The following is a 16,079-nucleotide window of genomic DNA, read 5'->3' as shown; positions in this document are numbered from 1 at the left end:
ATAACCCTTCACCCCGATGGCTAGTTCAAGACACTGGTGTGCCACGGAGCGTCTCGCAGCACGCCTCCAATTATTTTATTTTGACACAGAGGTTATTGGCAGGGCCAACGTCGATCCATCACAAGGGTTTTCTCTCCTGGGCCAAACCCGTCGGGCCCAAGGGTGAAGGATGGAGAGATGGGAGAGAGAGCGGTCAAAGCATTACACACATACACTTACAAACACTGCCTCCGCCGCTGGGGCTGCTTGGTAGGGGCCACTCCTCTGCTGGCCTGAAGGGGCGACAGGTTGAAATGTTCACAACTGCCCTAGCGTATACACACGCACTCACACCCACTCCCCCCACATACCCATTTCCCCCTCCCTCCTCTCTGGCTGTTGCCTGTATGGTTTGGGCCTGCTACCCGGCTTCTCTGATAGTTTTACTGTTCCCTGGGTAAACCGTCACACCGACAGTCTTCTAGCTCCAAGCAGCAGAAGCACTCGGTCACGATAGATTAACCTCAGCAGAAGCTAGCCCAGCTCAGCGCTGGGGAATGGTGTCAGGGGGAACACTTTGACTGTAACACACTCACTTGCTGAGGTTTGGAAGCTGTCTCTTCTGAGTGGCTGCAACGGATGGTTCTCTCTGTGTTTTAAGCCCCCCTCTCCCTCACTCTCTCTCTCCTGATGGCTGGATAGGGATCTGACCGTTCTGCCGTGGCACCCGATACCTACCCAGCTCCATGTAAATCGCAGAGTCTGTGTGTAAAACACAAGCAGATGCCTGGGCTCTGAATGGTGTCTCTGTGCGATAGTAACAGTATCACTCTCCATTATAAAATGATCCATTCCTGGGGTGGGACATAAATCACAGCTTTTTTAAAGCACCCCCCCCTCTCACGCATTCACACACACACAGGCACACGTGCACACACACACACACACGTGTATACACACACACACACACACACACACACACACACACACACACACACACACACACACACACACACACACACACACCTCCCCTCTTTTCCCCCTTTTTATGATTCTTCACACATGAGAAAACAACTCCTGCCCATATTAGCCGCCTCAGAAACGCTAATATTGACAATGATGAAAGTGCTAATTTTGACGGCCGTCTGTTTCCGATGGGGGGAATTGTGTGTTCTGTTCTTTTGGGGTGGGGGGAAGGGTTTCGGGTGTTCGCTGGCAGTGGGTCGGGGTGTCTCTGCCTACCGCATCGCTGGGCTGTGGCTCTCAGAAGTAGAAGGCTGTGTCTCAATTGGCACCCTACTCCTTATAAAGTACACTACTATGGGCACCCTATGGGCTCTTGTCAAAATCAGTGCACTATGTGGGGAATATGGTGCTATTTGGAATGCAAAATAAGTGAACGCAGTAGAACGGAGCACAGCGGGGCTCTGGAACAGTCAGTAAAGTGCCAGTCTTGCACTGTCTGCCTGCAGGTTGAAAAATGACTCTGCGAATGACAAGCCCAGCTTAATGAGTGCTCGATGCCAGGAATCCATAGGAGGTTTGTTTGGACAGGCTCAGTGATCTGTTTTTATAGGATCCCTATTATGTATAATGAACACAAACACTGCTCTTAACGTACGGGTCCTAAAAACAGGGTGGACCCAGCCGAACCCAACCCAGCCCATGATGCCGGGATGCATCCCAAATGGCACCCTATTCCCTATATATAGTGTAGTACTGGGCTCTGGTCAAAAGTAGTGCACTATATAGGGAATAGGGTGCCATTTGTGTAACAGCCTCGGTCTCTCCCTAACCCAATCTATATCGGCGGCCCAACTCCTGCTACAGCTGAATGGTTCAGTTCCAACAAGGATATCAGCTCTACATTAAATTGGGAGACACACACAGAACACTGGCTTTGAGTCATAACAGGACCTGCTCCCTGTCGTTGACCCAGAGGAATGCTTCCATGTGTGTGTGTGTGTGTGTGTGTGTGTGTGTGTGTGTGTGTGTGTGTGTGTGTGTGTGTGTGTGTGTGTGTGTGTGTGTGTGTGTGTGTGTGTGTGTGGCTTGTGTGGCTTGTGTGGCTTGTGTGTGTCTGGTGTGTGCAAGTGTGTCAGCAGCCACCACAAGCAAGGGGTCTGCCTCTGCCATGTGCTACCTATTAGCCTGGTGCTGTTGTTGCTAGTCTGTGGTTGTGATGGGGAGTTTTTACAAGGCATTACCGGCCAGGCTGTTACGAGCTGTAAGGGGAAAGGAGGGCTGCTGGAATGAGTGTCAACTAGGCCCTGATGGAGGAAGTGGTGGGCATTGATGAGAGGATACTCAGTGTTCAGGATATTAGTTGTGATGGATATCAGGAACTAACTGTGGTCTCCAGGCTTCCTAATGTTAGAGAACTGGGAGTATGGTAACGCAAGACTAATAGGGGTGTAGAGGTAGGAGCAAAACACACGAGTGCGCGCACACACACACTCACACACATAGACACAAGGCTGTGAGAAGGAGAGGGTAGGAGGGGAGAGCTGTGAGGCCTGAGGTGAGCTGAGTTGGGTTAAGGAAGTTATAGAAGCTGTTGAAACAGGAATAAGCTGTGATTGGCACATAGTAACAGGCCTTGGTGTTGTTGACGAACCAGATCAGGTGTTATGAGTGACAGCGACACCTCACCAGGGAGGTGGGGGACACTGCGTGTGTCCGTCCGTCCGTCTGTCTATCCTCGGAGTGTAAACCCCTCTCCACTCCTCTCTCCGGAGTCACATCGGCACAGGGCAGCAGTGTTTCGTCGGCGGTGTTGTTTTCGGAAAACTCTGGAAACTCGATACAACACCACATTAAATGTTTTCTCTAACCTCCTAAAAAGAGGAGAGTAGAAGAAACAAAGAAAAACGGCAAAGGAGATTTGGCCTCAGCAAATTGAGAAAGAGAGAGAGCGTTCCTCTGAAAATATTTGTTCTGTAATATTTGAATCAGCTCTGAATGGAGCACGGTCTGGTGCAGGCTGCTTTAAAAAAACATGTATTTCACCTTTATTTAACTAGGCAAGTCAAGAACAAATTATTATTTTCAATGACGACCTAGGAATAGTGGGTTAACTGCCTCGTTCAGGGGCAGAACAACAGATTTTTATCTTGTCAGCTCGGGGAATCGATCTTGCAACCTTTCGGTTACAAGTCCAATGCTCTAACCACTCTAACCACTAGGCTACCTGCCACACTGGCTAGTATAATGTCTGTTATTATACTGTTCTGGAGTTGTGTGAAGATAAGTTATCTTTACTATTATTACATTATTTGTCCTCACATACGGAAATGTGTTTCCATTGCTCCCAGAAACCATATACAAACATGATGACAAAAGATAGTTAGTGCCACACAGTTAAAGCCAGTGTCCATTAGGGTTGGCCTCAGGGTGACTAGACAAAGGCGGTGTGTCTGCTGCAGGTGGAGTCCCAGTGGAGCTTTGGGCACAGCACACCAGTTGTCTCTCCTTCTTCTTCCACCTTCTCCTCCCACTCCTCTCATCTGGTCTTCTTTAGGAACATCTTGGAACTCTGTAGTGCATCATGCTCCCATGTCATAAAACAGACTGCTCTTCTCCTTCTCCTCTCTATCCTTCCTCTCTCATCCTCCTCTTTCTGGTACGTGATTGGACTATGTTTTTTTATTTCATGGAAAAAAACAGTTTGTTTCCAGCAGCATTCGGAGACGACACGGAGCCGTTAAATTGTTTGAAAAATGAATGCGATCATTCTCGTCTGTGTCGTCTCGTTTTTCCCCCTCTCTTCTGCTGCTGCTCGTGAGAGTGTGAAATATGTGAGGCAGCTGAGAACTTCATTACTTTGCTCATCGCTGAACATCAGCTAGCTAGCGCTCCCATGGGACCGTCCCGCCACACACTCACTCTCTGGAAATACAAAAACCCTTACCAGGGGAGGGTAATTCATTTCTCCGTCCACCTCAACATCCCCTATGATTCATAGCGTCTCAGCGTGGCATTAACCTCCTTTTATTCAGGAAGATCTATGAGTCCAACGATCAGCCTTAATAGCAATTAACACTTGTAGCTTGTATAATGGGACCTTAACTAAATCCAATCCATCAACAGGTACTTGAGGCAGGGTGCATACATTTTCACACTGGTCCCCCGTGGGTATCAAACACACAACTCTGGTGTTGAAAGCACCACACTCTACCCACTGAGCCACATGGGACACTGTTTCTCTCTGCCGTTTCTCTCCCTCTAGTTGAAAGGATCTCCGCATATTTGTAGTATGGGATTGTACTAGAGGTCGACCGATTAATCGGAAATTGGTATTTTTGGGGACCGATTTGGACGATTTTTTTGTTTGTTATACCTTTATTTAATCTTTATTTAACTAGGCAAGTCAGTTAAGAACACATTCTTTTTTTCAATGACGGCCTAGGAACGGTGGGTTAACTGCCTCGTTCAGGGGCAAAACGACAGATTTTCCCCTTGTCAGCTCGGGGGATCCAATCTTGCAACCTTACAGTTAACTAGTCCAACGCAATAAGAGAGAGAGAGATCTGCCTCTCTCTCATTGCACTCCACAAGGAGACTGCCTGTTACGCGAATGCAGTAAGCCAAGGTAAGTTGCTAGCTAGCATTAAACTTATCTTATAAAAAACAATCAATCATAATCACTTGTTAACTACACATGGTTGATGATATTACTAGATATTATCTAGAGTGTCCTGCTTTGCATATAATCTGACTGAGCATACAAGTATCTACAAGCATACAAGCAGCTCTTTGTTGTGCGTCAAGCATTGCGCTGTTTATGACTTCAAGCCTATCAACTCCCGAGATGAGGGTGGTGTAACCGTAGTGAAATGGCTAGCTAGTTAGCGCTCGCTAATAGCGTTTCAAACGTCACTTGCTCTGAGCCTTGGAGTGGTTGTTTCCCTTGCTCTGCATGGGTAACGCTGCTTTGAGGGTGGATGTTGTCGTTGTGTTCCTGGTTCGAGCCCAGGGAGGAGTGAGGAGAGGGACGGAAGTTATACTGTTACACTGGCAATACAAAAAGTGCCTATAAGAACATCCAAAAGTCAGAGGTTAATGAAATACAAATGGTATAGAGGGAAATAGTCCTATAATTCCTATAATAACTACAACCTGAAACTTCTTACTTGGGAATATTGAAGACTCATGTTAAAAGGAACCACCAGCTTTCATATGTTCTCATGTTCTGAGCAAGGAACTTAAACGTTAGCTTACCTTACATGGCACATATTGCACTTTTACTTTCTTCTCCAACACTTTGTTTTTGCATTACTTAAACCAAATTGAACATGTTTTTTTTTTAGGCTAAATTGATTTTATTGATGTATTATTTTAAGTTAAAATAAGTTTTCATTCAGTATTGTTGTAATTGTCATTTTTACAAATAAAAAAAATAAGAATCGGCCGATTAATCGGTATCGGATTTTTTGGTCTTCCAATAATCGGTATCGGCGTTGAAAAATCATAATCGATCGACCTCTAGTTTGTGCTGTTGTATAGGGATCTAGTCTTTGAATGGTGAATTTGAACCCCTCTCTTTCCTCTCCACTTGCCTCCTCTTTCACTCTCCTTTCACCCTCCCCTGCCCACTTTCCTATCCTCTTTCACCCCCTTTTCTTCTCCTCCGTAGAGTCTTCTGTCCGTCCATGACACGGTAGCCCAGAAGAGTTATGACCCCGATCTGCCTCCGTTGCCCGATGACATCGATGATGACGAGGAGTCAGTGAAGATTATACGACTGGTCAAGAACAAGGAGCCTCTCGTAAGTCATAGTCTTACAACACACACACATACACACACAATGACGAGGCGTCAGTGAAGATCATACGGCTGGTCAAGAACAAGGAGCCTCTCGTAAGTCTCCGTCACAACACACACAAAGACACACATACACACACAATGACGAGGAGTCAGTGAAGATCATACGGCTGGTCAAGAACAAGGAGCCTCTCGTAAGTCTCCCTCACAACACACACACACACATACACACACAATGACGAGGAGTCAGTGAAGATCATATGGCTGGTCAAGAACAAGGAGCCTCTCGTAAGTCATAGTCTTACAACACACACACACACATACACACACAATGACGAGGAGTCAGTGAAGATCATACGGTTGGTCAAGAACAAGGAGCCTCTCATAAGACCAACAACAACAGGTTCCCTGTATTCTTCAATGTGAGATGGTGCTACTCTGTACCTGAAGTCTGGCGAACCAATGTGACAACTTTGTAACAGTCTGCCCAGTAGCACTGTGCTAGTTCTCACATTGTTTTTGTGTAATGTTCTGTGAATCAGTCTGGCCAATGAACAGTATCTGTTTGGTTTCCTCCCTTGTGGTGCTCTCATCACGCTCCCAGCTCACATCCATATAGCGATGTCTGACCCCAACAACAACATCAGTGGCACCAGCATGAACTGCGTCCCAAATGGCATCCTATTCTCTACATAGTGCACTACTTTTGACCAGAGACCTATCAGCTCTGGTTAAAAGTAGTGCAGTGTAAATGGAATAGGGTGCCATTTGGGATGCAACCAATGTCTTGGCCTGGTTCCCTTTCTCACTCTCATCCTTTACATCCAGCTCCAGTTCCTCATCTCCCCACTGAGAGACATACCACACATTCCCCTGGTCAGCCCTGCTCTGCTCTCTCTCACATACACACATGCTTCACACATATGCAGACATGTGACAAACACGTGCGCACACACACACAGTCTTGTACAGCTAACCTTGTGGGGACACAATTCAGTCCCATTCAAAATCCTATTTTCCCAAACCCCTAAACCTAACCCTAACCTGTACTCTTACCCTAATACAAAAACCTAACCTTAACCTAAACCTAGCTCCAAACCTTAAACCGAATTCTAACCCTAACACTAAGTCTAACCATAATCCTAAACCCCCTAGAATTAGCATTTTTACCTTGTGGGGACGAACTAGATGTCCCGAGTTGGTCAGATATTTGTTTATTTACTATTCTTGTGGGGACACGTCAACACATATATATACACACACACACACACACACACACACACACACACGCACACACACACACACACACACACACACACACACACACACACACACACACACACACACACACACACACACACACACACACACACACACACACACACACACACACACACACACAAGCTCTGCTGGCAAACAGCCACACCTCTTTGTGGTCAGCTGGTGGGCCTGTTCTCTCACCCCCTCCTCTCTTTCTCTCTCACCCCTCTTTCGCTCATCCACCATCCCTCTCTCCTTTTCTTTCTACTACCATCTATCTTTGCATCCTCTCTCATTCGCTTTCTCTCCGTATCCTCTCTTTCTTTAACTCCTTTATTTCTGAATTCTCTCTTTTTCTCAGACTTTCTCTCTCAACCTGTATTCCAACTCACTCTTTCTATCCATCCATCCCCCCCCGCCACCATCACGGTCCTGACCTCAGTGTCCTGTCTGGCATGGCAGTTCTCTTCCTGTCCCACTCCCTCCGGGCTGGCGGTCTGTCACAGAGCTCTGTCATCAGAGTGCCACCCTTTGTTGTGTGTGGAGGCCACGGCCCTCTTTGATCTGGTGTGTGTGTGTGTGTGTGCTACAGTAACAGTAGTGTCCTGTCTTGGCTGGTCTTGCTTTATTTTGAGGTTCCATTGAGGTTTTCTCAGACCTTTATTTGGCTCTGTGCCTGCCCGCCGTCTCACCTCCCCTCTCCCCTCCCCTCTAACCACACCTCAGGGAACCGGCAAGGAACAGAACACACCTAAAGTAATTTTGGATTCCAGCCTTCCCCTTGCATGTTCCAGTTCCCCCGGCTGGTCACTGTAATAAGTGGCTTTCAGTTCACTCAGTCAGTCCCTCTGGCTCTGGAATGTTCTCTAGCTCCTTATTGTTTTTGCTCTGCTATTGTTTTTTCCAGCCCACTACTACTACTACTAGGGCTGATGTAAGTAAGGTCACATCTCAGAAACCATAATGTGATTTACACACAGGCCCCAGTCAGGTTTAATTGTCAGGTTGCATTTTTCACTAGCCTCCTGCATGTCAGCTTGTTTTTCTCTTCTGACTGTATTTGGATCCTTAGAGGTCAACTCTGAAACATGAATTTGGAATGTGTGAAGATGTTGTTTTGGCAGTACAATAGTGTCAAAGGGTTTTATGTTGACAAAACACTGAAGTGTTATAAAATGTGTTATACGTGTACAGAGTGATTTAATGTCAAGGGGTCCAAGCCTATTGACCATTCATAGTCTGTGACTTATCTGTCCGTCCCTCAGCACAGTGTGGTTTAATCTCATGTTTGGGCTGCCCTCTCACTGCCTGAAGGACCCTTATTGTGCTCTAATTGAGGCTTGGCAGTGGTACAGGAGGAGGATTCCTGTGTTTGCTAGCTGTCTGCAACTGAAAACAAAACAATACATTCCAATGGAGCCTCCAACCGACTTATGGCCACCCGCTGTCCGTCATCCAGAAATGTCACGTCTGAACGTTTGATGGTGATGATTCTATTTGCATGCGGCGAGCTGGTGGCGACTCGGGCGGAGAGGGAAGGGCCTAGCACCTATGCTGATGAGAGAGCCAATTCAGGGCTGCTGCCCACTCCGTGGTCTGAGTCTTGTCTGGGCCATCTCAAAGAGCCACCGCCTTCATTTCCCAGTGTTCCTCTCTCTCTGTGTAATCACGCTCCTGCCAGAACTTCACACGGTAGCCCTCCCTCCTCTGGAGCAGCAGCGCTGTGAGTGGATGGTGTGGGTTGGTTGACCACTGTTGTTCACTACTCTGGGTGACTCACTCACTGACTGTAGACTGGAGAGAGCACTGTGGCCATAGTCTGTCTGTAGTCTGCACGCCTCAACCACAACCAGGGCTGGGTAACTTATAATAACCCATAGCTTTGCAATGAGGAAATAACTGTATTTACTTTGTAAGATATCCAATCCAAATATTACAATATCTATATGGCATCATCATTACTGTAGCTCCAACCCCAACTGATTTTTTCTTCTTCTTTCAGATAGACCTGTATTGAAATTAAATTAAATAACAGTAAACAATCATTCAGACATAAGGTTTGGGAAGAGGAGGATCCCACCTTCAGTGATTGTACCTTTCATCTCTTGGCTATGTCAGACAAGTAGGAGTGAAACCATGAAGGCAGTACTCTAGCCACGCCGCCATTTTAGCATTTCTGCCAATAAAGGCCCCAAATTGTGTAGGGTCTTCATCTTGCACTGCACCAAGCAAGCAACTCCCCTACGGACTCAGGAGATACGAAGGTCGACAGCCATGCGTCCTCCTAAACATGAACCTGCGACACCGCACTGCTTCTTGACATACTGCTCCCTTAACCCGGAAGCCAGTCACACCAACGTGTCAGAGGAAACATCGTCCAGCTGGCGACCTAGGTCAGCTTGCAGATGCCCCGCCAAACCCTCCCTTAACCCAGACAACACTGGGCCAATTGTGCGCCACCTCATGGGTCTCCCAGTCACGGCCTAAGACTGAACCCGGGTCTGTAGTGACACTTCAAGCACTGCGACACAGTGCCTTAGACCGCAGGGCTGCTCAGGAGGCCTGGATGTGCCTTTTAACTTGTAATTTGACATAATCAGCCTGAAATTATCACACTTGACATCATAACAAGAGCACTGTACAGTATTGAGGTAATTTATTTCCCGTCTCTCTTTCACTCTTTGCATGTTTTGGCTTTATCTTCAGGGGACTGTTTCATAGTTAGCATGCTGAGGCCTTTACTGGTGACTCATCCATTAGCTTAATTGTGATTAGTTGAGTGGATTGTATTCGGTAGCTCTGATTAATTGCTATAATTTTTCACGCTGTGACTTCATACCGTAAAAACTCCATATTTCTTTTCAAATCAAATTTATTTATATAGCCCTTCTTACATCAGCTGATATATCAAAGTGCTATACAGAAACCCAGCCTAAAACCCCAAACAGCAAGCAATGCAGGTGTAGAAGCACGGTGGCTAGGAAAAACTCCCTAGAAAGGCCGAAACCTAGAGAGGAACCAGGCTATGAGGGGTGGCCAGTCTTCTTCTGGCTGTACCGGGTGGAGATTATAACAGAACATGGCCAAGATGTTCAAATGTTCATAAATGACCAGCATGGTCAAATAATAGTAATCACAGTGAACAGATCAGGGTTCCATAGCCGCAGGCAGAACAGTTGAAACTGGAGCAGCAGCACGGCCAGGTGGACTGGGGACAACAAAGAGTCATCATGCCAGGTAGTCCTGAGGCATGGTCCTAGGGATCAGGTCCTCCGAGAGAGAGAGAGAGAAAGAAAGAAAGAAAGAGAGAAAGAGAGAATTAGAGAGAGATACTTAAATTCACACAGGACACCGGATAATTCAGGAGAAATACACCAGATATAACAGACTGACCCTAGCCCCCCGACACACAAACTACTGCAGCATAAATACTGGAGGCTGAGACATTAGGGGTCAGGAGACACTGTGGCCCCATCCGATGATACCCCATGACAGGGCCAAACAGGCAGGATATAACCCCACCCACTTTGCCAAAGCACAGCCCCCACACCACTAGAGGGATATCTTCAACCACCAACTTACCATCCTGAGACAAGGCCAAGTATAGCAGGGACCTTTTCTTTACCCCCCCCCCCCCCCAGTCCATTCTTTGGCACCTGCTGTAACCCAAACCTTTTGTTTTATTAGGTCCAATGTCGGGACAATGAAATAATGAAGTTTGAATAGAGAGAGGCATAAACATGTGGGTGCTGCCTGCTCCAGAAATAAGGCCTGACGTTTATTTTTATTGGAAGAATGTGGTATTTTGGATTAGGTTACCAAAAACTACATTTGAGTGGAACGAACACAAGAGTTGCGTCAAGACCAACTTCTCTCTCCTCTGAGCACCGGGATATAGTGTGTACGTCCCAAATGGCATCCTATTCCCTATAATGTGCATTACTTTTTATCAGGGCCCATAGGCCTTCTGGTGATAAAGGGGCTGAGTACAGACTGCCTAATATAAGCGCTGTAGACAACAGCCAGAGCTGCCAGGATGGGAGAGAAGCACTGGCGTTACACAATTCAACCTCCCCAAGCCAGGAGCCTAAGGAGCAGAGTGAGAGAGAGACAAACGCCTCACCACACCATCTTCATCCTGCATCTTTGAAAAGAAAGTAAAACAAATTGTAAAAGTAGTGAAAAATGAATCAACAGAGATACCACAGGCATTAGGTCTGACCGTTGGATAGTCTGAAAACATTAGGGAGAATCCAGGGCTGTCCCAAATGGCACCCTGTTTAGAGATGGCACACTATATAGAGATTATGGTGTCATTTGGGACTCAAGCAAGGCTGTGGTCGATGTGTCCTGCTCCTCTCGTTTGGCTGTTTTTAAACCCTGTCATGACGCAGATGTAAATAGCAGATTGGAGATGCTTGCTGTGTTTTCCCTGCTGTTTTATGTTTTTTATGGCTCGCTCTACTCCACTGCTCTCTGTGCCATTCTCTTGTGGATCCCTTCATCTCGACACATCTATATACGCTACCGTTCAAAAGTTTGGGGTCACTTTGTTTTTGAAAGAAAAGCAACATTGTTAATGTTGTAAATGACTATTGTAGCTGGAAATGGCAGATTTTTTAAATTGAATATCTACATAGGCGTACAGAGGCCCATTATCAGCAACCATCACTCCTGTGCTCCAATGGCACATTGTGTTAGCTAATCCAAGTTTATTCTTTTAAAAGGCTAATTGATCATTAGAAAACACTTTTGCAATTAAGTTATCACAGGTAAAAACTGTAGTGCTGATTAAAGAAGTAATAAAACTGACCTTCTTTAGACTAGTTGAGTATCTGGAGCATAAGCATTTGTGGGTTCGATTACAGACTCAAAACGGTCAGAAACAAAGACATTTCTTCTGAAACTCATCAGTTTATTCTTGATCTGAGAAATGAAGCCTATTCCATGCGAGAAATGGCCAAGAAACTAAAGATCTCGTATAACTCTCTGTACTACTCCCTTCACAGAACAGCGCAAACTGGCTCTAACCAGAATTGAAAGATGAGTGGGAAGCCCCGGTGCACAAGATGGGCAAAAGAACACAGACACTGAACAGAGGAACTCTGCCTAGAAGGCCAGCATCCTGGAGTCACCTCTTTTCTTTCAAAAACAAGGACATTTCTAAGTGACCCCAAACTTTTGAACGCTAGTGTATCACTTTATATTTTGTCTCTGTCTGTCTGTCTGTCTGTCTGTCTGTCTGTCAGTTGTTCTGAATGTTTGTCTGTCTCTTCTTCCCCTCTCTCTGTTGTCCTTTTGTTTGTGTGCATCACTTTTTTTCACTTTTTTAAAAGACTGGGAAAAGACGCTGGTCCACCACCTTGTGTGTATCCCAAATGGCACCCTATTCCCTATAGTGTATTACTTTTGACCAGAACCAAACCCCAGGTTTCCTAGTCAAAAGAAGTATGATAAATGGGAATCAGTGTGCCATTTGGAATACAGTCCTTTCCATCATGCACCTCAATCCGCCCAGATGTCCGTCTAGACCCCCAGACACCCGAACCTCCATCTCCAGGTTGTTAAGCATCATTAGGAGCTGTCAAAACACCAGGCCAGGAACCTGACAGGATCATTGTCACTTTCCTTTCCTTTCTCCTCTCTCTTTCTCTCTCTCTCTCTCTCGATTGGGTTTCCCATTAAGAGCGACTGTGCCATGGAAAATACTCTCCATACCAAGGGCATCATCTCCTGTGTGGGTGTCGGGCTCTTCCGTGGCCATGCCATCCAGTTGGCCCTTGCCAACCTAGTCGACTGCCCTGTACCTAATCAATACAACTTGTGACCTCTCACTCTAGATGGCTGGTGGATCAGCTGGACTTCTCGTTAAGAACACTGAACTTGTCTTTGAGTCTACGATGTTCATTTTTATATGTTTTAGAGTGCTACCTACCAGATCTTCCAAGAAAGAACTAAATAATGACTTGCATCACAATCAGATATTGACATGTGAAAAAAACATACCAAAAAACATTTTTCCATCTGGTCTTCAGGAGGGCACTCCTTTAGTCTTCACTTCACCATTCTGACACCATAGGAGCTGGATCGCTCCTACTGCCTCATCTCTTCTTTTGTCTCAGAGTCGTAAACACATGCAGAGAATCAGATCGGATAATCAATCAATCAGATAATACCCACCCATCACTCTCTCTGTCTGTCTCTGTGTCTCAATGGAATCTTAATACCGTTGGCTTGACTGTGAACTTTATGCTTGGAGAGCTTATGGAGAAGCTTATGTTAATTTCAACTGTAGTCAATGAAAGTGGTACACAATGGCACTGCAGCCGTTTAAAACATAATTTGAGGATGTTCCCTTTTTTTCTATTTACATTAGTGTTTGGAAATCAAGTAGTTTGTAACGCTACTCTGTGAGATTCATGGAGCAGCAGATGAGATTAGGGTAGGCAGACAGGACACATGTTAGTGTTTTACAGATAGAGTTGTGTGCTATAAAACCCATACATCTTTCATTTGATGGATGAGCTGGGGGTTTGGTGCTCTGTGAAGAAGATGGAGCGTTCTCTAATGTTCTCGAGTGTAAAACATGAGGAAACATCTGGAGCGTCGTGGTTCCATGGTGGTATAGGATTGGATCACTTCAATTTGGAACTGGCAGTAGTTTGTGTCCGGAGTGTTTGGTTCCATGGTGGTATAGCATGTGTCCATCATCTCTTTAACCTGTCTAGTGGAACAAATTCAAAACACCATTTTAAAAATAAACACCATACACCATTTTAAAGATAAAATTCTCGTTAATCCAGCCAGTGTTTGATTTCAAAAAGGATTTACAGCGAAAGCACCACAAACGATTGTTAGGTCACCACCAAGCCACAGAAAAACACAGCCATTTTTTCCAGCCAAAGAGAGTAGTCACAAAAAGCAGAAATAGAGATAAAATTAATCACTAACCTTTGATGATCTTCATCAGATGACACTCATAGGAATTCATGTTACACAACACGTATGTTTTGTTTGATAAAGTTCATATTTATATCAAAAAATCTGAGTTTACATTGGCGCGTTACGTTCACTAGTTCAAAAACATGAGGTGATATTGCAGAGAGACACATCAATTTACAGAAATACTCATATAAACATTGATAAAGGTACGACTATTACAGATGGAAATTTAGATAAACTTCTCCTTAATGCAACCGCTGTGTCAGATTTAAAAAAAACTTTACGGAGAAAGCAAACCATGCAATAAGCCTTTAGACAACAAAGCATCCAAAAAGATACCCCCTCCCCCATATTGGGTAGGCAACATTACTCAGAAATAGCATTTTAAATATTCACTTACATTTGATGATCTTCATCAGAATGCACTCCCAGGAATCCCAGTTCCACCATAAATGTTTGTGTTGTTCGATAATGTCCATCAGTTTTGTCCAAATATCTTATTTTTTTTAGGGAGTTTGGTAAACAAATCCAAAAGCAAATCAGGTCACGCCGAATGTTGGATGAAAAGTTAAAAAAGTTCTGTTACAGCCCGTAGAAACATGCCAACCTAAGTATGGAATCAATCTTTAGGACAATTCCTTTGTCTGTACAAATTAAGTGGAACGTAGCTACCTTTCACGTGAGAGCGGCAGACCGAGGCTGTGGCACTCTGCCAGACCACTCACTCAAAGAGCCCTTATGAGCCACTTCTTTAGAGTAGAATCCTCAAAACAGGTTCTAAATGCTGTTGACATCTAGTGGAAGCCTTGGGAAGTGAAACATAACTAATATCACCCTGTATCTTCAATGGGGGCTGACTTGAAAAACTACAAACCTCAGATTTCCCACTTCCTGGTTGGATTTTTTTCTCAGGTTTTTGCCTGCCATGTGAGTTATGTTATACTCACAGACATCATTCAAACAGTTTTAGAAAATTAGTGTTTCTAAGTCAGAGTGTTTTCTATCCAATACTAATAATAATATGCATATATTAGCATCTTGGACAGAGTAGAAGGCAGTTCACTCTGTGCACGCTATTCATCCAAAAGTGAAAATGCTGCCCCCTATCCCAAAAAGGTTAACATGCAGCCTATTAGATGTGTAACTTTGTGTGTTTGTCCACACAGTGGTTTCAGTTCCGCCTAATTCTGTCTAGTCACTGGCCGAATTTATTAAATTACCAACATTTTTGTAAATTGTTACCTCACCTGATGTAGCGATTAGGTGGCTGGTGGAGTCTTTGAAAGAAATCCAGACCCACCACCCACCACAGGTTAGCTGTAGAGGTCATGGCCAGTTCTCTGGGTTTGTGTTTATAATGTGTGACAGCCCCTATCTAATCTAGCTCATGCCAGTCTGGTGAGTGATCCACACTCATAGCCTCAGAACACCCCACATCACAGAAACGTTATTACCATGCTCCCATATTGATCTCAAGGCACACTGAGACCATTTCCTATCATCTGTAATCTTAAACGCCGAGATGGTTTCAGGCCTCTTGAACTTTCCCACCTTGTTTTTATCATCTCTAGTTGCTTCCTCTCCCCAAGGTATGACCCAAGTTCTGTACTTCAGCATTCCTTTGGTGCGGCATTGCGAGAGTCAGGGCTGAGGTTGGGGAATGTGTGCGTTATTGGCTGTCGCCATGCGGCGCTCCTTGTGTGTTGCCAGGTCACTTATGGAAATGAGTTATGACGTGAAAGTGCTGTTTTCTTGGCGAGGTCATTTCAGGAGAAAACACTAAACAATCCCAGAGAGAGACTAGAGGCACAACAACTTTGTAATTTTAGTTGTACACACACACACACACACACACACACACACACACACACACACACACACACACACACACACACACACACACACACACACACACACACACACACACACACACACACACACACACACACAGACAGACAGACAGACAGACAGACAGACAGAAGTAGCAACCCAGGCAGGCCCAGTTAGGGGATTGAGCATAAGCATACATGCTGGCTCTTACACACTGTGAATCCTGGGTTGCGACTTAACACACAAGCACCTGTCTGAAATACTGAGGTGGGCCTGCTAAATATGTTTTCTCAGAGTGTGTAATG

The 16,079-nt window shown here is 45.2% G+C and overlaps 1 protein-coding gene across 4 annotated transcripts in view; it reads left to right on the top strand.

The window, feature by feature from the left end:
* Positions 1-16,079, top strand: part of LOC135517552 (MAGUK p55 subfamily member 7-like) — a 260,440-nt gene that overhangs the window by 152,454 nt on the left and 91,907 nt on the right. For all 4 annotated transcript variants that reach the window (XM_064941965.1, XM_064941964.1, XM_064941963.1 and 1 more), the window contains one exon: positions 5,615-5,746. In XM_064941965.1, the coding sequence (XP_064798037.1) occupies positions 5,615-5,746 (132 nt within the window). The remainder of the gene's footprint in view (positions 1-5,614; positions 5,747-16,079) is intronic.

This window comes from Oncorhynchus masou, chromosome 28, assembly GCF_036934945.1.
Source record: "Oncorhynchus masou masou isolate Uvic2021 chromosome 28, UVic_Omas_1.1, whole genome shotgun sequence".
NCBI lineage: Eukaryota > Metazoa > Chordata > Actinopteri > Salmoniformes > Salmonidae > Oncorhynchus > Oncorhynchus masou.
The sequence above is the reverse complement of the archived record's forward strand: the minus strand, read 5'-3'. Positions and strand labels throughout refer to the sequence as shown.